Below are 24541 nucleotides of genomic sequence, written 5' to 3'. Positions count from 1 at the left end.
CCCGAGGCCGGACAGACAGTAGGCCGATGTTAAATGGCCATATACTACAGTCAATCTTGCGGGAGAGATCCGACGAGTTTCGGCTTTCCCCAATCAGCCAGTGCAGATTCTTGAGACGGCGGTACATCAATTTGTGGTAGATTTGCAATCTTCAAACAGGTAAGTAGGTACCTGGCTGAGAGCAAGTCCATCATGTCCGATCTCGATTACTCTGGCCTTTGTGCAAATATTTTCTGATGGTATTCTTTGAACCTTTGTCAGGTGCTCTCGTGATATTGTGGTGGTGTTATTTTCTCAGACGTTGTTGGTTGCGTGCCGAAGGGGCACTGCCTCTCACTTTGCTTTTCCTCACCTCCCCAACCTATACAGATCAAACACCATTTCTTCATCTTTCCGCAGTCTCTTCATCGCCGGCTTTGCCCAAAACTTTGCTCATGACACAAGTTAACATTCAACTCACCATCGTTTGGAGCGCGAGAGGCATAGTCTATCAGATATGCAAGGCGGACAATAGCCCTTTTCCTGACGACTTCCTTTCCGACGATCTTCTTGCGCCCTGCGATAACTGTGGCTCTGCCATGCCGCTTTCACTGCTCTTTTCGTCACATCGCCGCTCTCCATGGGTATGCGTTCTGTGCTGAATTCCGAGGAGCCGCGTGACAAACCTTTCACACGCGAATGGAGATCAAGGTTCGCGGATCCGACATAAACTCGCTCCAGAGCCGTGAGATACTCTTTCCTTCCGTTCGATAGGTGGTCACAAAGAAGGCGGATATATAGGAGTTTCCATCGTCGTATGGAGCGTATTCCTTGCCTCAGATGCTCTCGACAAGGGACACCAACTGGATGGACAGTACATTATATAGTCCGTGTACGGAAGCTGCTTTCTCATGACAAACCTATGGAAGGACCTGGAGATCTGGACGACTCGATTCAAAGTTACGCTAAGGTCTTTAACGCAGCCCTCTACTGCAACCCATCATTCATGGCTTTCTCGGTGCAGTTCTTGGTCTGCGCATCAAACCAGCATCAACCCCAATGACCCTATCCCAATGCTTTCATGCATTGGGTCGGCTCCCAGTTCTCCCCACGCCCTCAAAGAAGCGATCCGTGGGGGTATTCGCCTCCCACCCGAGTTACTGGAAATCAACGCTGCTCTGCGCCGCGAACGAGCTCACGACATTGACCTGGAGAAATCCCGCAGGCACCGCTCTAGACGACAGACCGAGGATCCAATCGCATATGAGCAGCGCGTTACTGCTGATAAGAAGTCCTGGAGTCTGAAGAACCCCGACAAAGTGCTTTGAAAGTCCGAGAGAAGGATAAATTTACAAATCGCTTTGCACATGACACTTGCGAGGAGCCATTCCAAGTCCCAGGCCGCCCTTGACGCACACCTGGACACCGAAAAACACACGAAAAGGGCTGCCGGCATACAGTTAGCTCCTCTATCTATGTGTGCTCAGAGCCTGAAGAACCAGCGGCAGATTCCACTGCACTCCATGTAGTAAGCCTTTCCCTAATCAGTGGTCTCTTGATCGACACTTGGCAACTTCCCTACATAAGCGGCGAGCTGCCTCTGCCATCACAGCTTCAGATTCCAAGTTGACATGGCTTTTTGAACTTTAACTGATTATAATTACAGCTTACGCTGGCTGAGAAATTCAGTGAAGAGGGTCGGAATGTGCTGCTCTTTGTCGGCAACATTTTCCGTTTCACTCAGGCAAAGCTTTCAATGATGGATACTGCTCCATTCTCGGCATCCCATGGATGATGAAGCCGAAGTAAGACCCAAAATCACTCTCCAGACCATCTACTATACTTAGAAAAGTCTCTGGAGTGACAGGACAGTGGCGGTTTGCCTGACAGTTTTCTAGAGAGCTAGATTGGGAAGTATAGACGGGCGGCCTGGGACGGCCCGATAGGAGTCGTGAGAGTGGTTCAGGCATTGACCCTGGTGTCACAGAGACTTCGACATCGAAAGCACGACTGCATACTTAGATAGATCAGACAGGGCGAATGAGAGCACAGGGGCTCCCCAGAGGCATCTTTTCGAGGCCAGATGATGAATTCTGCAAGGTAGAAGTCAGAGCTCATTGCAAAGCAGGCATGGAAGATAAGGGTTGAATGCCCCTCTTTAAGGCAGAGCAAGAGCGTAGTCAAGGTGCATCGCCATCTTCAGGGAGTGATATCCAACAAAGAAGCCCAGAGTGCAAAACAATATAAGCCATCATTAAAAGCCCGATCGACAAAAGAAGGAAGTGCTCTGCCATTAGGGTTATAAGACTCACTTCTTGATTTAACTCCTTAGACTGCATCTATACCAGACCCATAATAGGCTTTATAAACCACAGACAGTAAACTCCCCAAATGGCCTCAGTAGTTATACCAGGCAGATTCGTGAAGAGCTCCTTAGATGGCATTTTGAACGTATGAAAGATATCGATAAGTCCTGGGGCAAGGTAAGGTGCAAGGGATATCGATCAATTAACTCCGTGTAGATGTCTTCATTTCCGCATATCCCTTTGTGGTCGGGATTTAACAGCCAGGAAGGGAGGCTTGATGCCGCTAGTTCGTGAATTTGGACGTTGATGAAGTCCGCGACGCCTTGGTGGTCCATTTTTTGCGTTGGGACGAAGGAGGATCGAACAAGTCCAGGGCAGCAGCTACACTGGGAGCAACGAACAGTGGGTAGCGAGCAGCTAGCTCGGCATATGCAGTCTCATCTCCACAACAGTAACACATGAGACATCAGGATAGAGTCCCTATGGGTTGCTCTTGGAGATTGCCCACGACAGAAATGGAAAGATGCCAGAAGAAAGCCATGTTATTCGTCTCACTACTCGTAAGCAGTCCTATCTCACCTGGTTATAACACAATGGACTTTAGATTTAGCTTTAGTAAACAATATGACTCTTTTCAAGTTCTAGAAGAAAAAGAGATAACCGTAAGCCCTACCTTTGATGTTGTCTTCACCTCTTGTGATGTCCTTGCTTTCCTGTTTTCTGCTGCCAGCTTTGCTCTCCTGCCTGGTCTCGAACAAGTTCTATCTGGTAGCCATCCTTCTCTTTCCTGGTTTAGTTCTCCGAGGGTCAGCATCTTTCATGAGGAAGCTCGGGTGGCCCCTCCACAAGGTGTAGAGCCGCAATGGTGGAAACGCTGAAGAAGGCTCAAGATTCGAGGATCATAGAACGTTGGTGGCAGTTCTGACTCTGGAGTATCTTCTCGGTCAAATAGGCCCTGAGTCCTTCATCCCATACCTTCTGAATGTTACACCACAGCGAGATACACAGGATTAGACTCCTGATTTTCGATACACCATCAATATGGGGAACTACAGTAGGAACATCCATCCACAACTGACGCAGGTCCAGTTTGATACAGTTTTAGCTATTTGGCAAAGTCAAGTTGAAGCTATGTACAAAGAACGGCAATACCGGTCTCCTCCAGTGCACTACACTCGTGGTCTTCTCAGCCTCTCGTCGCTGGTCGAATACCCTGCGGGTTCCAGAACATGTCATTCCGATCATACGTTCTCTTGAGCTCCCTCAATCTGCCCAAGTTCAACTCATAGTACTGCTCAACGGCATCCAGATTGTCCAACTGCGTATCCAAGTAGTTCGCATACATGCCCCACTGAGAATCATCCATAGTCTTGGTGATACTCTCTCTGAATCTCTTGAGCAGCGTGAAGCCGTTGTTTGCATGAGTAGCGTAGTTCCCGTGGTCAGAGAACTGAAAGAGGAGGAGTTTGTCACGATGTGGGAATGCGCTGTTGGTTGAGCCGGCGGTTGTGATGGCGGAGTTGGGACCGCCGAAGAGATCAATTAGGATGTACCATGAGTGTCGAGCGTCGCGGTCATTGATGTTGTCGAAGAGTGTTCTGACGAAGGACTTGACTTGGGATCGGGTGAGGGCTATAGTCATGAGACTTGTGCTGTAGAATGTGCTGTGCTATGAGGTTGTTAGTGGTAAAAATGATGAGAGTGAGTGCAATTACTGACCTGGTCGTATGGACGTCTCTGATCGAGGGTCTGGCCGTTAGCATAGGCCTTCAGTCCCTCAATCCAGCCTCCAGTACTCGAGGCAGAGATTTGCGCTTTAATGTCTCCAAGAAGAGGCTTGAGCGCGTTATTCAAAGCCGCCCTAGTTCCATAGTAAACACCCTGAATGGTCTGTCCCGAAGGCCCAATGTAGATCTGCATATTCAACTGCTTCGGTGCGTTCACAGCAAACTTCTGGAACGCAATCAATCCCTCAATAGCCTGGTTCTCATTCCAGTCCAGTTCAATACTGAACGGCGTGACTGTATCAGGTGCTTTGATCGTTTGGAAGTCGAGTTCAACCACGATCCCGTAAGAAGATCCTGCGCCGCGAAGAGCCCACATGAGTTGGTTATCTCCGCCTTCACCATCTGCAGCGTAAGTTCGTGTTCCGTTGGCAAGAATCACGGTTGCGCCGATGAAAGTGTCCAGTGTGAGGCCGTAGGTTCGTGAGGCGAAGCCATAACCTCCATGAAGGGCGTGGCCTGCAATGCCAACACTATCTCTGTTAGTCTTTGTACATAGTTGATCAAAGTGCGTTTCTTACCCTGGGCAGCTTCCGTGCGGAATAGCTCTCTGACCAAGCTTATACAACTCAGTAGCAACATGTCCAAGCCGAGCACCAGCCTGGATGTTACAACTCATGTACTTGTTCAACGTAACCTGGTCCATAGAGTCCATCACGATTACCAAGTGGCCATTCTCGCCTCCATAGCCGAAGGAACCATAGCTATGACCGCCACCTTTGGCGCTGACTCGTACCTGGTACTGATTACCGCACTTGACGGCATCTTGGACATGATCAACAGTGGTAGGCAGTGCAATAGCAGCAGGAGTGTAGGCCAGACGAAGGTTGTAAGGTCTGACTTCTTGAGTCCATTGGGCTGAGTTGGGGCGAATGTAGGGAACTTTCTTGGAGGCAAGACAGTTGTTCAGGGCAGTTGATGTGTTGGCCGGTGAAGTAGAGGCTGCGAGAGCAAGAGCTGCATGGAGGCAGATGAGGAGGAAGGACACCATCATGGCGAGAAGATGAAGCTGATTAGCTCTGCCTGGGGGACATCTTCCATTGGGAAATCGAAGGCCTTATAAGCTTGGATATTTGGGTTGTTGGCCGTTGTTGCGAACACGAGATGTCTCATCCTCAGCCGTTTTGCCTGGTCTGAGCATATCGAGGCTGCTTCTTTACGAGGTGGAAACGGAAATGATCCATGCATAACGGGATGCGATTGCAAGGAGTTGTTCAAGGACTGAACTCAGCTCTGCGCCGGGGTTGAGTACGTTTCAAGTGCACGTTTTTCTCCCCGGCTGGAAAGGGGCCTCGCCACTGCAGCATTCAGATTGTGTTCCAATATCACCATTGAGATAGATGCCACCTCTCGAGTATACAAACAAACTTGACCGTCGACAACAAACTTGACCGTCGACAACATGCTTGACCGTCGACAACATGCTTTGTCAACTCTAGAGTTGACCACACTATGATAGCATATCTCGAGCTCTCTGTTTCCGTAAAAAGAAACAAACAACGCGTATCGCGATGTTCCGATCGTCCCCTGAGGCCCTCCAATACCGTGACACCAACCCCAGTTTCGTGTAGCACAACCACGCATGTCAGCAATTGTACCACCAACTCTTCCCGTCTTCTCTCCCGAGACAACTCGGTTCACGTTCTCTCTCTACTTCTCGCTTTTTGACATCCAGAGGTTGGTAGAGAACTCAAAAGTCCAGGCCTCACCATGCTTCTATCAACAGCAGGCTCTTTTATAGGTGTATTCTCACCCTCAATGCAAGAGTGTTTAGTGTTATGGTATCCCCAGAGCACTCACAGTTCTGATCGCGGGGTTTCCTTTTCTCGTTGCACGCATGTGTGCTCATCTCGAGTCCATCTGCACCCCGTTTTCGTTGTTAAAATATCTTCCCAGTTTCTCTGATCTCATTAGCTGAGCGAGCAAGCAGTAATGTTACACAGCGTTCTTGTGCGATGATCTCATGCCAGGGACCGGGGCCTAGCTTGGAGGATCCCGCCAACACGAAGGGGAAGCTCCAGGAGATGTGTGAATGTAAGAATAGAAAGCGTGGCAAGCCATGAGTTATTGTTATATCAGCATCCCCATCACCTCAAAACGAGAGTCGAGAAGTGTGCTTCCACAAGGCTCTAGGACATCCCAGCACACACATTACTCGGAACAATCGTCGATCACTCCCACGTTTCCCCTGGTCTTTCTGAGTGGCCCTTTTCTCCATCTGTCAGACAACATCAAGTCCTTCTCGCACCACATTTCGATCCGCAAATAAGGCTCGAACAACTCTCCAAGTCCCTTTGTTCAACGCAGCACCGCGACTACTCACCAACAACGAGCTCTGCTGTCTCCGACAGAGTGAATGCTGTGGAAGTCGTAGCAGGAGGTGGTGCTATCGTGATCCCGCTTGCTCGCTTCGTATAATGTCTTCGTCCATGAGTATTGCTGTCATCTTTCCGCGCGTCAATCGTGCCGTATAGTCTACGGTAGAGGAGAATAAGTGAGTCTTTCCCATCATCTTTGCTTCCAAGTGGTCTTTGGATGTATAGTAGTGTAGCTACGAACTCGATTGGGACTCGGTGGCAGAAGGGGGATCGGGCCAATGGTCTGATGGCGAAAGAGAGCTTTTGAAGCATTGAGAAGATTGCATGTACTCGGCTTCATGATAATACAGCTCTATCCCATATAGCACTACAATTCCTCTGTCCACAATGTGAAATGGTTTTGCCCCCAGTCTCAGAAACAGTTAGAGTACCACCCCTCAAGGGAGTACGAGCATCACAACATCACCACTCCAAAGCCGCTTCACACCACGGCACTCTCATCCCTATTCACAAATCCCAATCTCCAATCACCTTTTTCCTCTATATCCCCTCCTCATCACAACCTCCCCCACACGTTAATGTCAGCACCGTAGCATAGCATCACATTGACACATCCCCACAACCACCAAGTAAAACACTTCCCCAGAAATTCATAATCCAATTACACGCGCAACTTCTCTGTCGACAAGGCGTGCTGCAGTGAATCACTGCCAGTTGTTCAAGTGAATCAGCACGCGCTGCGGTATGTGAATAAATCGCTATTGTTCCTCCATCAACACAATACAGGGCAGTGAATCACTGTCTCTCCACCAAATCTTCAACTATATAAGACCTCTCTTTTCCTCTCCTGACTTTCCCTCCTCCCTCATCATCAACAACTTCCACTCCTTCAACCAATACAACACAAAGCCTTCAAGCACATTACATTCCCTCAACACACACAAATCACACTCTCTACACCACAAGCTCAAACACTCTTTTTTCAAGATGTTCTCCAAGCTCTTCCTTCTCGCTCTTCCCCTCGTCCTTGCAGCTCCGGCTGTCAAGCGTACCGAGGGCGACATCACCTTCTACACCCCCGGCCAGGGCGCCTGCGCTGGAACCCACGGCGTCGACGACATGGTCGCTGCCGTCGGTGCCAACCTCTACGACACTCAGGATGTCTGTGGCAAGACCATCACCCTCCAGGGCGATGCTGGTACCGTGACCCTCACTGTCGTTGAGTCAGTTTCTCCCACCTCTCTTCCTTCACCAACTCTGCTAACATATGTGGTACAGCCGCTGCGAGGCCTGCAAGGACACCGACCTCGACGTCTCCCCTGCTGCCTTTGAGCAGGCCATCGGACCCAAGGACATTGGACGCGGCAAGGGAAATTGGAACTTCGTTTAAGCACCAACATTCTTTTCATGAGACCACGACGACTCAACGACCTTCTCTTCTTGTACACTGACTTTCCAACGGCCGAACATAAGGGAGGCATTTTGACGGAGGCACGAATGATGAACTGCCAGTATTAGCAAGGCGAAACGGAACGAGCTCAATACAGTTCAGTTGACTCACTCTTTACTGCTCATAAAATGTGACATGCGCCGCCTTCATTGAATATGTGAATTGATTCTGTCAATCTATGCTAAACTCGCTTTGATGCTCCCAAGCTATCATGATTTAGCTAATGCCGAGATACGCCCCTGATCCATTGCCTGAGCCACCCAATCCATCCGCCCAAGAAAACAAACCGCAGTGCCCATGTTACGAATAAGAAAATCCAACGCCTGGTTGTGTTGTGCCTGTGATACATCATACCAGCACTCGGCTGTGGTGCGTGTGAGCATTCTGACGCCCCGCTAAGAAATCCAGTGTATGCAAATTGTATGCCGTGATAAGTCCAAATCTCCTAGCCTTGTTTATTTTTGAGACCGAACCACCTTCTCTTGCCTCCTGCTCTTGGGCTATCTACTTGCTCTGAAGTATCCCTGTCCATCCTTGGTGTACCTGGGGTACCTGGCTCCTGGCTCATGATGGAGTCGTCACCCACGTCGGCCGAGGTATGTCGACCATGGCGAGAGCTTCGCATAATTGGTGGTGGTGTCGCACTATCTCGATCGTCGTCTGCCACGCCTGTTCGGCTGATCCATGGTGGAAGTCCTGATGCGCCATTAACGCTTGAGGAGAGTCCATTGCTTGGTGGTTCAGTAGGTCCAGTCTCCGACGTTGGAGTCGGGGATGGGGCAGTTGTTGACGATCGGCGGAAGAACTTTGCGAACTTATTCTGAGCAGGCTGGCCTGAAATAGGTGGATAATGGTTCTTTTTCTGTTCCCCAGCGGGCGGTGCTTGAGCCTGCATTTCCGCTCTCATCTGGATGTCGTCGCTGTTCCTCCTCTGATGTCCCTTCTTACGGCCTGACTTAGAAGCTTTCGGATTGGTAGGTGGACGAGTCGGGTTAGATATCTTAAGCTGTGCTACTGTCTGAGCATTCAGACTCGATCGTCTATTGGGAGGTGGCGGGGGCAGTGAGACCGAGAAGAGTTCCTGCTGGACGGGGAATAGATTTCTAATCATTTCAGAGTCGGCGCCTATGCTTGCACCTCCAGCGCCGTACATAGCTTCCATCGACCAGCCGCCCTTAGTCGCGCTCGAAGGAAAGCTAAACAGATCAGGCGAGGTTCGTCCACCGTTCTTGTTAGGCTTGGCGCTTTCGCGCATCCAGATATCGAGGCTCGAATCGAGGGAATCCACGTCTGAATCGTCGGTGTCGCTATCCCATTCATTTCCTCGTCGGTTCGATATGGTAGTTTCGTCAGCGGACCGGGGGCGCTGGATAGACCTTCCCCGGTTCTCGGCGTAAGCTCTGTTGTTCAGATCGATGATATGAGCTGAAGCCTTGACTGCACGCATGGGTTCCTGTAGCTGAACGCCCGAGTGCATTCCCATGCTTCCTTCATTTTCAGATGTCTCCGAAAGAGCACCGTGGCTTCGTTGCATTGTGGGATGCTTGGACAATGTGTCGCTGGAATTCTGGAACCGTCGCAAGGTAGACGTAGAAATGGTGTCTGGCGTTGGTGGCAGGTTTTGATCATGTAGCCTGACACCACCAGGAGCATCCGTGATGACTCTTCGAAGCGATTCCCGCTTCTCCTCCTTGGTACGTCGGTGGTTGACGGGCATAGCAGAACGACCAGTAAACACATCGGCTCCACCCTTATCCCGACCTTGAGGTCGTTCTTCCACCTTCTTTGAAGCATAGCTTCGATCACTCTTTCGCGCAGGAGAGCTGTACTCGATTACATTATTGATCGAATCAAACTGCGCTTGGTGAGTCGAGAGAGAGTTCGATCGAGTTGATCTGTTAGGTGAGGCATGCGACTTGACAAACGCCGTCTTTGGCCTATTGATAGTACTAGCTTGAGCTGGGAGACTATCAGCACCATCAAGAGCAAGAGGCTCGTCCACATCTTGTATGCCGCTGCTATCGTGTTCTTTGGATCCATACACGCTGACAAAAGAGCTCTCGCTCAAAACGCTCAGGCTTGGGCTTCCCAGGGCTGTGTTACGGCCGTTATCAGCTTCATTAGAGCCTTCAGGGACTTGCGCAAGACTGAGAATACTACCCCTGGTCCCAAGATAGACATTCCGCAGATTCTCCGTTGTCTCACTATGGTCGGAGAGGAAACTCGGCATGCGATTGATGGCCTTGCCGCTTCCCATTTGCTTCATCATATCCGGCGATTGAGTAGCGGGTCTGGGATCTTCGTAGCATGGGTCGAATGTGGGCGCGGCGTATTGACCTTCCGCTTCAAGCTGCTCAATGATGGAACGTTCCTTGGTATATTGCTCAAGTCTGGCTTCAAGAGTCACAATCATAGCAACGGCCTCCTCAATTGCCTTATCGCGCTTTTCCAGCTCTTGTGAAAAGTGGTCGTTCATCTCTTCAGCTCGTGACTTTTCCACCTCAAGGGTTTCGACCTTGTCTTCCAAAGCCTTCTGTCGTTCCCGGCGGTGGTACAGTTCTAGTTTGAGGTCAAAGTTCTTCTTGTGAAGCGATGATATGACCTGCTTCCGTTAGCCAGCTTCAACAGTATAGTATGCCGTGTTCATTATCCTACCTGTTCCATGTCCTTTACCCCCAGTCCCTTCTTTTTGTTGGATTCACTTCCAGCGGCAGAATTAGGTCGATGTCCATCGGTCTCCATATTCTTAATGGGAGAACCGAGGCTCCGACTAAACTCGCCCGAGGAGTTCACATCAGTGCTGCGCGACCAAGTCGTTGATCTGTCGCTCTCAGCCATGCGCGACTGCTGAAGCTTCTCCTGAAGAAATGATGATATAACGGTTTGTCGTGTTGACTCGCTGCTAGCCTCTCGAGTCAAACGCGGCGTCCGTGTCGTTGTTCGGGGAATGGTACTGGATGGTCTTTGACAAGTCGCATGGTACAGTCGGTGTGAGTGTTGCGATTGTGATAGATTGGGGGATCCAGGAGCTTGTGACGAAGACAGAGCGCTATGGGCGGTATGCATTGTAGCTCTGGTATTGGTTGTACTTGTAGAGGATCGAGAAGCGGTTCTTCCATAAGAAGACCGCGAGGGAGGTCGTTCCATCGTGGGAGGATGTGAGGGTATTAGGTATCAAGAGTGATTGGGTATCGAATTCGTAGGGAGCGTAGCCAAACGTAAAGGAACAGTCCAGCTTGAACCTCAAAGGGCAAGCTCAGTTTCGCAAACAGATGTTAGATGTACAAAGGGTGATCGGACACAGTTCAAGACGTCTATGGCATATCGAATTGATCGCGTGTCTTGGGTTTAGATCACGATGAGCAAGCTTGATTCACTTCATCGCGGACTGTGCCCAACAACCTTCGGGTATTGTCGCAGGAAGCGAATGAGATGCGTAAGATGCTGATTTAGCAATGATTGGTGTAGCTTGTCTCGCCTTTGTGATCGTTCGGTTGCAGATGACCTATAGAGTACGTTCAGGCTCTGCTTCCAATGCCTTTCCAACAAAGACAATTGTCGCAAAGGAGTATGTACAATCTCGGTTCGTTTACGTCAGGAGGGTATGACAGCCGAAGACGATAGAGAGCGTCTTGGGTGACGTGATGCTGGACAAACAGGTTCAAGGTCGATGATCAGAAAATAAAGATGTTACGAGGGAGAGAATGGCAATCGTTGGGCTCGTGTAGATTCGGATTTCCCGTGGTCTTGGTGGGGAGTAAGGAACAGGAGGTTGTCGATGCAAGGGAGAAAGGCACGTTGGGTACGTAGTGCGTAAGGGTCAAAGATAACGCACGGAGTAGACGTCGATCCAATCTCGCGATTTCTAGGTTCACAAGCAAGGGCGAAAGGAAAAGACAAAAACGCCGATGTTGTGAAGATCACGAAGAGGAACAAACAGGAGAGAAATTGGCTTGTGTAAGGGTATGTCTGAGAATGGTCTTATTTGGCAACCCTCCAACTTTTTGCTTCTGTCTGAGGTGCTCAGGCGAATCGATTCATTCATTCCAGGCAATGGCACAGTGGACACCACCCGCTGAGAGAGTTGGGTCTAAGGGTGCCCCCCGCATTAGCGCCATAGCAAAAAGTCAGGCACCAGAATTAGCGTGTTAGTGCCGGGACGTCTTGGGTGGTATTGCGAGCTAGCCCTTGACATAAAACGCTAGATTCACTTCTGCCGAGTTGAGTTACAGTGGCAGTGAAAGGAAAGGGCGCGTCTTAATTTACAGACGGGATCCTTGGACGTGTTTTTTACGTGTCGACGTGTGTTGTAAGACACATAACGCGATGGCCAGGGATCGTTTTACGGTATTACCGGCTGAAGAGTGGGGGACAGGACTGAAATGCTTACGAGCCCTGTTTTTAATCGACATTGCATTCTTCGCAGCGAGAACCAATCTAAAGCTCGATTCTGGCCTGTGCTGTTTATTTACAAGATGGTTACCAGAGAAAACATGGCATCCAATCTCGACTTTCATCTCTCTCTCATGCCATTGAGTCAATCAACCGTCCTTGTTAACCTTGAATGTCAATGTCAGCTTCTCTCTCAATCTTATTCAGAACCAACCATTTTCAGAACTCTCACACCACTAACAACCTCTCCATCCCCGCCCGTCACCTCCAGCACTTGGTCTGTCACCAATCATAAACGGTTCCACCGGCCTGGGGAGCATGGACCCCCGGGTCCCGGCGGGCGGGCCGTGCTCCGAGCAGGGGGGGAACTTGACCCATGTCGTCACTTTTCTTCTTTTCCCTTCAGGCGCTTCCTTCGTCTGCTGTGATTGTGACTGAGAATTCATGTGACCAATTGCTTTGCTTTTGTGGCAGGACTTTTTTCCTTAAACGATCAAGGTTATCGGCTGTGGCTTGATAAGAGAGAACAAACATGCAGCAGGGAGCAAACGGTTCACTCATTAATTAATTAATCCCTCCAATGTGTTTGTTTCATGTTGTCCTAGACATCAGCCATTAAACCAGCATCTTCTGAACCCCCTCAAGGGTTATTCGTCTTACCCGCATCAATTATCACTCACAAGAACTATATCACCCAATTGTTAAGATCCATCTCGTATCAACTCTTGCGAAGAACCCACCAGAGGAGAAGTCTGGCACCATGAAACAAGCGGTCTCTGAAGCCGTCTTCGATCCGTATGCATCGGTCCGCTTAGAATGTTTGCTAGCTTCAGGCTTCAAAGGAAAACTCCGTCCCGTTGCGACCCAAGCCCCTCCAAACTCAAAGTTGTGGACTGGACTTGAACCTTTGACGGAATTAGTTCAGGATCTAGACAAAATTTCCTACTCCGATTGCCGCAGGCCGTCTCACTCAAGCCATTCCCGCTATTGCCGTGAGACTTGGGACGCTCAGACTTCAAAGCATCAACCGCATTCAACAGACGGAAACTCTTGGATCCCGAGAGAGTTCTCCTGAACCATGGTCTTCTCGTTTATATCTGCGCCAAGTGGAACCCTGGCTTAACGGCTGAGGTCTGCATACCGCCTGTTGGCTGGCCGCAACTCAATCGTACAATCTTGAGCAGCGAGTGGTGCAATTAAGAGCAAACATTTTTCAAGCGGTCTATCGCGGCTAAGGTATTCCTGGTCTGGCCGATCGTGCCTCGCCCTGTACCTTACATCAGATCTAGACCGCAAACTACCCCCAAGATGTTCAGCCATGAACTAAATAACTGACCATCCATAGACTACTCTTTGTTCAACGGCATGGCGCCAGACTTATATGACTGCGGCATTCCATATCCCTTGCCACGCAATTGTATGTCCAGCTGACTGCAAATACCCGGCTGCAAGCATCGTCGTCACCATGACAATTCTTTTGACTTTGTAGAAGTGGGATTTAGTTATATTGCCTCCCGGCAACTTGCCGTGTCTTGCGGGAAGTTGAGCGGGTTGATGAGCGAGCATATACTTATCACCTCTGGACGTGATCGTATCGTGTCCAATCTGAATGCGCAGTGAAGAATGATGAATAGAGAGGTCTCTGATCACTTTGTCTAAGACTACCGAGACATTGTCCCACGGTTCTCGTTTATCTCAAACACGGTAGTTCACTCTTGGGGGCTGAGCGGGGGATCATCACACTTATCACAATCACTCACAGGACTTGGCGTAGACATTCGGGTCCTTTATCACAAAGGGCGCATGGCGCATCGGAATCGAGGGTGTGAAGAGAATCGAATGTGATGAATTCTCAATCACAGTATAGCAGTCCAGGTACTCTAAATCGATGGGCGCAAATGCGCTTACCAAGGTCGTACCTCATGACGGTATGCTTCGACGTAGATATAGCTCTCAGATCATCCTGCACACCATCACTTACCGACTACGTTTTCCCAGGTGTCTCAACAGACGTAAGCGAGGAGAGCATAGAGACCCTCGATATTAAAGAGCCTCTCTTCCAGGAGTCGTCTTGAAGCAGTGTTTGTGATCGCGGAGCATGCCAAAGCAAACCATTTGTCCTCCATGAGGACAAGAGGTTATTTTGGTGTAGTATATGGCAACGAAGAGGATTCATTTCCTGGCTCGTGTCTCCCGCTTCCTTTTGCATATAACCGTGAGCCAAACTGATACTGGCTCGAGTATTCAGTTCTGGTACTGGCTGCTGAAGCTGACATGGACATTAAGGGAGTACGTAAAGTTCTCCATCAAGGTAGAAAATGGTGCTAGAGAAGATATACGGTGATAGACTTACCACCGCAAACCCAGGATCGATCATACAGCCAGCTTTAGAGGGTTCAACAAGTGATTGCAAGGTTCCATTTAATGCAGCGAGATCCCATACCATGTCAACGCTGTCTTTCGTCGACACGGTTTAGGGTATTTTTTTAACAAGAGGAGATACATTCTTCATTCAAATCACCATCTTCTCAGTAGCTACCCCAGCATAGCAATGCCCATCTTCAGCATGGTGACCATGAATATCATTCCAATAGATACCAGATAATCAGACATATTTATCGTAGGATGCAGAGGCTTAACCAGAAATCTCTAAATCGAAAGCATCAACAGTCCAGCAAGAACAGCACGACACATCAAACTCCAGTCAGAAATAGATAAAGCAAAGCTTGTAACGCTTGTGGATTCTCGAGATAACAAATCATCTCCCAAAACGCCGTGTGTCTTTCTAATCATCATCTTACAATTCATCTTTCTTCTTGAAGAACTCCTCTTGACTCCCCTCCGTCTCCTCCCCACCCTCCTTGTCAGCCTTCTTCTTATCCGCCTTGGCCTTGTCCAGTGCTTCTTTCTCCTTCTTCAACTTGGCCTTATTCTTCGCAAGCTCATCCTCGTCTGCGTCAATATAACCCCTCAACTCCTTCTCACCCCCAGGAAGCTCAACGAGCTCAAGTTTCCACCCGTACTTTCCTGCGAGCTTCTTCATGCGCTCTGTCATGTCCTTAACAGTGGAGGGCTTGAGGTCGAGGCGTTCTAGTTCTTCGGTGCTGAGGAGCTTTACTTCGGCGCCGTCTTCTTTGCTCTTACCGGAGGCGACGACTTCGATAAAGCGCTCGCCGTCGGTGTCGGTGTTCGAGAAGTAGCTTCGTGGAGGAGAGAGCTTGGCAGGTGGTTTGCCTGCTTCGTCGGCACCGGAGAGGACATTACGGGCTCCTACGATGACGCCACCGATGTTAACAGGTTCTTTTGCTGCATCTTGCGGCTTGGCCTCTTCGGGTTTGACCTCTTCGCCCTCCTGCTTCAGGGGCTCCTGCGCCTCAGCTTCCTTCACAGGTACCGCCTGATCCAGTAGAGGAGTCTGGTCGTTCTCGCCGACGATGAGCTTGCACGAAATGGGGTTCGCTCTAGTCTCCTCAGGAGGCAAGAAAGCAACGTCGTTGCAGAGACGTGGTGTGTTGACCACCATGAGATAAGCACAGATCGTGACCTCCTTGATCCATCCGATTCTGTCAGTCTTCATGCCAGGCACACAATGATACTGGACCTCGATTGTCCGTTCCCTACCGGTCAAGTCGCAGATCGTTCCACCTTCTAGCCTCTGTACCAGATATCGTTGATCTCCCTTGACCTGCAGCTCCGCTGGTGGTGGGTTTTCGATGCCGTTTAACTTTGCTTGATGCGCAGCGTTGGCGGGAATCGCGGGGACCTTGCCAAGCGTAAAGTCCATGGTGTTGGGGTCGCGCTTGGGAGGCTGGCCATTTGGTATAGATGGGAGGGCGTGGAACTGGACGATCTCGCGGTTGTTGCAAAAACTGTAGCTCCACCATCCTGACATAAAGTACAGACAAGAATCTTCAAGTTGTGAGAGAAGTTCCCATCCGCTTGCGGTCGCGCGAGTAAGCTCTCGTGCTTCTTCGGCCTTGGCCAGCTCATTTGCAGTCTTGTTCTCGGGTTCGGGGGGTTGTATAATAGGGATAGAGCAGAGATATTCGTGGGGAGGGAGTTTCATAAGTTCATATGTATGCGACGGACCATTTTGGCCCTGGTTGTCGCTTTCATTGTCGCGCTCGTCAGCTTCCCGAGCTTGGTCAAGTGTTGACTGCGCAAAGTCGGCAGAGTATGTAGGATGTTGGCTATCGAGCAACGAATGTGCATCTTTTTCGGAAATGTATTGACTATCAAAAACCACTTCGAACTGCCAAATGTTGAGCTTCAATACAAGGTAGTTGACGAGGGGTAGCTTACCTGAGGGTACGTCAACAAGTCCTCGTGGATGCTGAAGCCCGGTGAACGAGCTCCAGCAAGCTGAACAGTCGCCAGCAAGAATAAATTGAAGCGGCGCATTATGCCGTGATTTGCCGGCGATAGCTCACATAGAGCTCAAAAGGTGCCAGCACAGAGAATGAAGCGTCAAAGCAGTAACAGCAATGCCGCTCTACTGGTTGCCAAGCGTTAGTGGGAGAGGTGTCATGATGAGCCGAGCTGTGGAGTTTAGCCCAGGTCTGTCATGACTAAGCCGATATTTTACCGGTATCAGATAAAGGTGAGCGAGACCGCGAACGGGGAGGATCCAGTTGTTCTCCGACAAGTTTCTTCCAGATACGGTGAAGCAGGGACATTGTCATGGTCTGAAAACTCCGGAGCTCAGGAGACGAAGAGGGGCCGAGTATCGGTGACGCCGCGAGAATGAGTTCAGTGCTTGTTTGTGTTTTGGAACTATTAATAATATCTCCGTTGATGACAGCGGCTGACAATTACATCACAGCTCATTTCTCTTCGTCTCCTGAGAATTACATTACAAAATTACTGTCAATATCAATGAGACGGTGAGACGACGGAGGTTCAATTTCCAATCTGTGCAGAAGCACAAGCATAAACATTCGTCGAGCTTCATTGTTACGTTACAGCAACCTACAGAGCTCCAGCAGACTCTGTTAATGTGTCTACGAAGCAGTATAGTTTGGTCTAACTACAGACTAATGATTCCTCGAATTACAATCTAATCTTATCCGAGATACAATATTGGGCCTTAGGAATTCTCAAGGATGGCATCGCAATGCCATCAATGATCAACACCACAGACTCATCAACACGTGCCTCTCCTGGGAACATCCTCGCTTCGGAGCAGAACCGGCATTCAGGAGAAACTCCCTTGACTTGAACACGTGTCGAGTGGAAATTCTTTCCTCCAGGGCCTGCTAGCTCAAACGGTGGGAATCTAGGTGCTCAAGGGTCTTGCTTCTCCACGAGATTCACGAGATTCATCTCTCGATCTGTGAGTTGTCGGACCGCTAGAGCACCGCTTTGACAGCGAATACCCAGCGAGGAGAAATTGCCGCTCCTCATATTTGGTCCCTTCTGACGTAGATTTTCACTGTGGGATAGCGCTAAATGTTCATCATGGCATGATATTGAGCTTTGGTCTGTTGAAGATCCCAGTTTTATGTCTCGCTTGAGTGCCGAGTTGAGTTGGCTCGCAAACTGACGACTACCGGCAGGAGTTTGCGTAGTAGTATGGAGAACGGTTCGTCGCAATGCATCAGCCCTAGTATAGGCTTGTTTAGTCGGACTTACTCATGCGCCTAGGGACGGGTTTGATGTTGAATGAATGTCTCAAGCATGGGAACTCCTGGCTATAGGTAATACCATTGGCCTAGTGCTTTGGGTTAGTCTTAACGCTTTGGCATCAGGTACGCGCAATATGCGGGCTATGAATTTGTATGTGAGGTCGAGGATGCAGGGTAGTTGAAACAAAAGATCCAACGCCAGTCGGGATTTGAATACAATCACAATGTAGACTCGGGAATGAAATTCTTATCACACGCTACTGAACTCTCTATAACCGTTAGGCCGGGGAAATTGAGTTTAGCATGGCCATTAACCAGGTTCCGTGCTGCTATGTATGTGCGTGTTAGCGAAGTGCTTGCAAGCAGCAATGGCAGTTGAAGTTGTTATCTAAACTGTATTTTCAGCCTCTTCATCTCGCACATTGACTCGAATAACGTGAGATTGCACATGAACTCGCACGTGCACATCACATGCGTGTCAGATCAACAAGAAGTGCCAACGCATCAAATGAGTCTGAGATGGGGACATTGTTTTGCACGTGCGCCTTTGCTCGCACGGTCATGAAGCTATCAATGGAACGTTTCTATCCATGATCTACGAAATTTCAAGTTTAGACGGGGGTTGAGCCTGCATGATCCACGCAAGGAAAACAACTGAGCAAAGACATTTTGGTTAGTGGATGCCTGAAGGTTCTGAAGCTATCTCGGAGAAAATGCCACGAAGGTTGAGACTATGGCATGGAGCTATTGCAGCCGGAAGACGGATCCGTGCAGATACAAATTTCGCGATGGGTTGCAAACTTTAGCACGGGAACTTATGGACGAGCACTAATTGCTACGGTTCCCTTTTTGTTCTTGTTAGAGCACGGCAGCATGTAGATAACGCCAAGGTTTTGAGGTTCGAGTCAGAAGAATCAGAATGCCTGCATGACACACAATGCTCGGGCGATTCCCCAACCAAACGGAGACAGCAGCTAACTTGTCAGATGCTGGGTGATGAAGATCATTAGGTCTAGACTGCGGTGGTGTTAACATCCGAAGAAGATCATCATCATCGCTGAAGCAAGGGCACCTGGTATGTTGCATTGAGGTTATTTCGTAGTCTGAGTCTCAGCGCAAAACCGCACCAAACCCAAAGAGGTGGTGTCCTTGATCTGGCTATCTGGTCACTGCGGGAAAAAAGGATTATCTCTAACCCGTCCGGTACAGAGTACAGTACGGTCCAACGTTAGGAAGCCGATGGATGGATGGCGCCGCCCGTCCGCCTCACTCTATGCGACCGCGGGAGCCAATCGAGATGGGAAGTGGGTGTGCCTGGCCACGCTCGACAGCCAATCGATGAGTGCCCCGTCTCAGCGATTGATTGCCTCGTTTTGCGTAAAGTGGTGGGTTGCGAAAGGAGATGGAGTGTGGGCTTATTCCTACAGGGATTCTACCCGTTGGAGAATGAAACCAAGCCCGTTTGGAACGTCGCTGGTGATGGCATCCTTTTTTGTGAGAGCTCAGTTGTAGAAACGATGAAAATAAAATATCAGGAATATCGTCGTCACGATTGAAACGATCCCTGAGGATCTGGAGAAATCGATAACATTTTCTATCTTCAACCCCATGTTTTGTCAGATCAAGGGTTTTTATTTTATTTTCTCAGCTGAATTTTTGTTAACACGTACGTCGGCGGCACATTATTGTTCCTGGTGGAAACGCCCAGTTTGAGAAGCAGGGAAAGATTTGGTGATCAGCGTCCCGCCGCTGCCAGCCGGCTCTTGGAATTAGCTTCTGCGCAATACCGTAGAAATCGAGATGATGATCTCGCCTACGAGATAATCTCATTAATCTCCCGTCTGTGTGTTCTCATTGTCTCGAGCAGGGCTGAAAATAGCAACTTCATTTCATGGGCATCACGTTTCGTGTAATGTTCATCAAACTTACATTACCTCCCTCGTCGGGAATATCTTCAAACGGGCTAAAACAGAACAAGAGCCAACACAGACACAGACAAACTTTGATTCCGTCCGTGTCTTCTCCGGGAACTGACAGCAGGAGCTTGCAGCCGGTCAGAGAATCTAGTGGGTTAGCGGATGACATGTTTTTCACACCGCGCTTGTTGTGTTGTGCTGTGCTGTAACTTTGAGTGCTGAGTGAGTGTGAGTGACTGAAACGATAGACGAATTGAATTGCCTGGTTTGGAATTCGTTTGCGCCTCTCGTGTCGGATCAGATCCGCCCTCCCCATGGTGCCCGCTCGGTATGAACGTTGTCACTGTCGTTTTCTGGAGGATGCGCCATGACATCTCAGTAGGCACTTTGGTCATGTTTTTGCTTTTTCCTACAGTAGATTCGTAGTGCGTACCCTGTAGCCAGCAAGGATTGAAGTGATGCCGTCATGGCGTTGAAGCTTGAAGTTGGGATCTTGTGTCACGTTGCTTCTTCTTTTCTCCTTTCTCGTGAGTGTTCGAATTCTTTTTCTTTCTGTTTTCTCATTGTCATGATGATGCTGTGCCGCTAATTACGTAGACTTTGTTGAGAGGCGGCCGTCGGAAACTGAAAGAGAGAGGTGAGATGTCAGAAGATATGCGGCTTGCCGTCTGACTGACTGACTTGTAGGTGGAAAAGTCCTAGATTATGGGAATCAAGCACAGACAGATCCAAGTACCGTATGTAAATGCCCGAGTAAACAACGTAGACACAGCCCACCACTTTTGATGCAGCTGAGCCTCTTGCTTGCGATAACAGATGCCTCTTTTCAACGCATCTCGTGGACGGCATAGCATAGCATGGCATGGCATAGATGAGTTGTACGCGCAACCAGAAACGCCGCTGGTAGTGGTCGCAGCAAGCCAGACCTGGGCAGAGAGTGTTCTGAGCTGCCAATCGCAGCGGTTCTAACAACGTTCACATCCACCGGGCGTGTCAGCGACAGGGGTCATGGAGTCGACTTGGCTTCTTTTGGCTCTCTTCTTTTTTTGGCATGAGACGCTACGCCGGGGGTTGTTTTATTAGCACCTCAGTCCAAGGTGATCCGATGGGGGTCTTCTTCAGCGGCCACCGAGCACTCCGATAGTGGGTGGTTTGTCGTTGCAGTTGACCGCTGGTGACTGGTCAGTGGGGGCCAACGCTGTACAAGGAGATGCCCACGCGCTGGAGCTGGGAGGTGTCAGTGAGTGAGCTGGCTAACTTTAGGTGTCGTCACGCGTGCCTTTGTGCCTTCCACCATTCCCTTCTGATACTGGCTTGGTCCACTTCGTATCCTGTCTCATCCCATTTTCAGTTTGTTTCAATCCATGGATCTCAACAACAACGGCATCTGTTGAAGAACCATCATCATCATCATCATCGTTATCTCCACAAGCTTCTTTTTTGCGACAAGTCTAATATCCTCTGAACTTGTTTGTATTGATACTCGGTATTGTCTCTTTTCATCCCCTCATCTCGATGCAGACTCTGATCAGACCACTCGGGCACAATCACATACTTGACAGTCTAGAGGTCTGCCTAACACAACCAAATCGTCTTGGTTGATTGACTGATTGATTGATTGAGTGTCTGTTGAAACACACCACCAAAGACGCACGCTGCATCATCATCATCACACACCCATGCATGCCGCTGTATGCACTGCATTTTCAGCCAGAGCCAGGCCAAGCCTAATTAGACCGCCCACCCACAGAGCAGAGACCACCTACAGAGTCACAGACAGACAGACAGACAGATTTCTTCCTTTAACCTTACACACACCGCAGCGCAACACCCTTGAATATCCTTCCAAGATCCCTGCCATGATCCCTGTCAGGTCTGAGTGGGGATTGGAAGCCTCATCCTGAACGACTGGCCGCCTCTTCTCTCGATCCTGGCTCACTATTAATCCTCCATCCCATCCGCATCTCATTCACCTTCTTTTCTTCGTCTCGTCGTCTGTCCTCGACTACTCGCTACTATCCCACTTTTTTAATCTTTCGCCTGTGGCAAGCCGTTTTATCTTGTCCTCCCTCAACCATTCAATAAGCTCGCCTCGCTCCAGCTCTATTCTCCAGCTTCCAGAATCCGCCCGCCTTACTTACACCAGAACATCTCATCGTATCAAGGCTATCCCGTCTCCGAATATCTCGCCTCGCCTCGCTAGAAACACAAAAAAGAAAAACACTATCGCAGCATCTACTATTCAGTTCAAAAGAATGAATTTAGAAAACGCCAATACTGTTCAGGAGCTTCAACGTCAGCTAGAAGCCGCCAACGCGCGGAATTCACAGCTCGAGCAGTTCGTGCAAAGTCAGTTCAGAGGAGATCCAACAGTCTTAAATCAAGTCGCACAAAATTTGTCTCTGGCTCAGCCCGGTTTCCAAATCCCTAGCCATGGCCTCTCAAGTGCACGAAGTAGTGGTCTCTCTCGTAGCAAGTCTACAATTACATATCCCACCCAAGTAAAGTCCGCCATCACGGTAATACACCCTAAGCCTTGTGCCATCTCCACCTTTCTGATAATCTCAATAGGAACGGCATAATGGCCTTCAGGCTCATAAGCGTGAGAGGAGAGCTTTCTCTCAACAGTCTGGCTCCGCTCTCCCCATGAGCCGCAGTGTCTCAAATCGTTCTGAATCTCACATGCCTTTCTCTCAGACCGGCAACAGGATAGCTCCATTAAGTGCTTCCATGGATCGATTCAACTCTCCTCAAAATGAATCACCCAATCTTCCTCTCGAGGGTGTTTCGGATCGACTGCCCAGCGTCCAGGAGAATCAGCCTCTACTCAACATTGGCATGGACCCCGACGAGTTCTTGAAACAGTGGCCAGAGACAGCTCAGGTCCCTCAAACCTTCGACACATCATACTCCGGACTTCCATATAACATGGTGCAAGACAACTCATTCAGCAACCTCTCGTCAAATATTCCGTCCAGTTATCCCATGTCTTCTGCTTGCCCGTCAATGATTTCTGGTCCCTCTGCTGCCGAGGCTGCTAGCCCTTTGACCCGCCAGAATAGTTCTTTCGACAGCTATGGCGTCGGTATGGAGCGCCTAGAATCCTCGCAGTCCCAAGCCGATGCCCTCTTTGCTCCTGATCTGTCTCCCAGCTCTGTCAACATGTACCCCACTAGCAAGCAGTTCAACTCTGAGCAAGACCTCTTCGGTCTCGGTGCCAACCTTTCTGCTGTCAACATGCAGTATACCGACTCCAACGGCAACACCTTCATGACATCGCCAGAGTCCACCGACATGGAGCGATCTTGCTCCAACACCAGCATGTCTAGTGTCCGATCAAATGCTTCCAACCTCGAGCGACGCGCTAAGGAAGCTCGTGAGCGTGTCCTTCACTCAGGCAAGACTATCCAGCTCGCCCCGAAGCCCAAGGAGGAGGTCGCCAAGGCTGAAGCTGTTGCCGCTGCCAACAAGGAGGCCAAGCTTCCTGTAAACAAGAGCAACTACCAGCGACCTAAGCATCCCAAGGTCTACTGCACCCAGTGCACTGAGCATCCCGATGGCTTCCGAGGTGATCATGAGCTTCGCCGACACGTCAACGCCAAGCATGAGGGCACTGTCAAGAAGTTCGTCTGCCGTGACCCTGCTACTGTCGGCATCGAGAGCAATGTCAAGGCCGTCAACCCGTTGTCCAAGTGCAAGGCATGCGTCTCCGGCAAGGAGTATGGTGCTTACTACAACGCCGCCGCTCATCTTCGACGCACCCACTTCAAGCCCAAGACTCCCCGTGGCAAGAAGGGTGCTAACGGTGATGAGAAACGAGGTGGTAAGGGCGGTGGTGACTGGCCTCCCATGAACGATCTCAAGGCTTGGTTCGTTGAGAAGAAGGTCAAAGTTGACCTAAATGACTCTCCCATGGCTGAGCAGGACGATGTTGATGAGATGGCCGACGACAACATGGACGGTTCTGGCATGCCTCCTCAGATGGACATGTTCCAGGGCATTGGTAGCAGCATGGCACCCTTCAACATGGAGACTGGCTATGACCTTACCGTCGATGGCGCTGCCGACCCTGCCATGATGGCTAGTGTCAATGGCGAACTTGGCATTCCCGCTCCCATCTCGTCTGCCTCTGGTAACTTTGGTTACTCCCCTTTCAACGGGTCTCCTATCGGCCTTGCTGACAACTATGCCTTCTCCGAGCATGCCACTTCGGCCTATGGCTCCAACCTCTCATCTACCAACACCATCACCCCTGCCAACTTTCAGGACATGTCTCACATGAGTATGGCTGACAATGCCCTCTGGGCAGCTTGAATCTTTGGAGCATGAGCAACGATGATGAAGGTTGACTTCTAGTATCGCTGTTATCCCTGCTCCACCGGTTGACGTGCTACCGATATCGATCTCAGAGTCGAGTCGTCTCTCAGCACCTCGCGCCCCAAGGGATGAGGATTGCATAAAGAAGAAAACCTATAAAAAATCAACAAAAAAAATCCACGCGTCCGAGCCCGAGTCCAAGATGAGTTGATACGATAATGGCTCATCAGACTGTTATCTCCGCTCGGTGTGCTGTTCTGGCGAACACGCACAAATATTTCCATAGCAAGGATCCTCTTGCTTATGTTTCGACTTGCCTTCTCACACATAATGATTTTCAGGAGAGTCCGCTTTATGATTGCTGCTGTTTCTTATTTCTTTCAACTTTTCGTTACTCTTTTCTTCAACTTCCTTTTTCTCTACTGTCACGGCGTCGATGTTTACAACCTTTTCTC

At 49.7% G+C, this 24541-nt stretch overlaps 6 protein-coding genes across 6 annotated transcripts; 3 read left to right on the top strand and 3 right to left on the bottom strand.

Annotated features, from left to right (window-relative positions):
• Positions 1 to 890: 890 nt before the first annotated feature.
• On the top strand, positions 891 to 1307 carry FMAN_12327 (uncharacterized protein; the record flags this gene model as incomplete). The annotated part of the gene is made up of 1 exon (XM_041834852.1): positions 891 to 1307. The coding sequence occupies one exon, from the start codon at positions 891 to 893 to the stop codon at positions 1305 to 1307; it is 417 nt and encodes a 138-aa protein (XP_041685074.1).
• A 2164-nt stretch (positions 1308 to 3471) lies between these two features.
• FMAN_12326 (uncharacterized protein) lies at positions 3472 to 5063 on the bottom strand (the record flags this gene model as incomplete). Its single annotated transcript, XM_041834851.1, has 3 exons — positions 3472 to 3954; positions 4005 to 4542; positions 4591 to 5063. 3 exons carry the CDS (start codon positions 5061 to 5063, stop codon positions 3472 to 3474), a joined length of 1494 nt encoding a protein of 497 aa, XP_041685073.1.
• A 2311-nt stretch (positions 5064 to 7374) lies between these two features.
• On the top strand, positions 7375 to 7777 carry FMAN_12325 (uncharacterized protein; the record flags this gene model as incomplete). The annotated part of the gene is made up of 2 exons (XM_041834850.1): positions 7375 to 7610; positions 7666 to 7777. The coding sequence occupies 2 exons, from the start codon at positions 7375 to 7377 to the stop codon at positions 7775 to 7777; spliced, it is 348 nt and encodes a 115-aa protein (XP_041685072.1).
• Positions 7778 to 8282: 505 nt separating this feature from the next.
• Positions 8283 to 10984, bottom strand: FMAN_12324 (uncharacterized protein; the record flags this gene model as incomplete). The annotated part of the gene is made up of 2 exons (XM_041834849.1): positions 8283 to 10439; positions 10493 to 10984. 2 exons carry the CDS (start codon positions 10982 to 10984, stop codon positions 8283 to 8285), a joined length of 2649 nt encoding a protein of 882 aa, XP_041685071.1.
• A 4042-nt stretch (positions 10985 to 15026) lies between these two features.
• On the bottom strand, positions 15027 to 16630 carry FMAN_12323 (putative Protein OS-9 homolog; the record flags this gene model as incomplete). Its single annotated transcript, XM_041834848.1, has 2 exons — positions 15027 to 16481; positions 16532 to 16630. The coding sequence occupies 2 exons, from the start codon at positions 16628 to 16630 to the stop codon at positions 15027 to 15029; spliced, it is 1554 nt and encodes a 517-aa protein (XP_041685070.1).
• A 5394-nt stretch (positions 16631 to 22024) lies between these two features.
• On the top strand, positions 22025 to 24083 carry FMAN_12322 (uncharacterized protein; the record flags this gene model as incomplete). Its single annotated transcript, XM_041834847.1, has 2 exons — positions 22025 to 22288; positions 22341 to 24083. 2 exons carry the CDS (start codon positions 22025 to 22027, stop codon positions 24081 to 24083), a joined length of 2007 nt encoding a protein of 668 aa, XP_041685069.1.
• Positions 24084 to 24541: the final 458 nt, after the last annotated feature.

Source organism: Fusarium mangiferae (genome assembly GCF_900044065.1).
Source record: "Fusarium mangiferae strain MRC7560 genome assembly, contig: FMAN_scaffold009, whole genome shotgun sequence".
Classification (NCBI taxonomy): Eukaryota; Fungi; Ascomycota; class Sordariomycetes; order Hypocreales; family Nectriaceae; genus Fusarium; species Fusarium mangiferae.
Note: the sequence above shows the minus strand (reverse complement) of the source record. Positions and strands in the feature narration are given on the sequence as shown.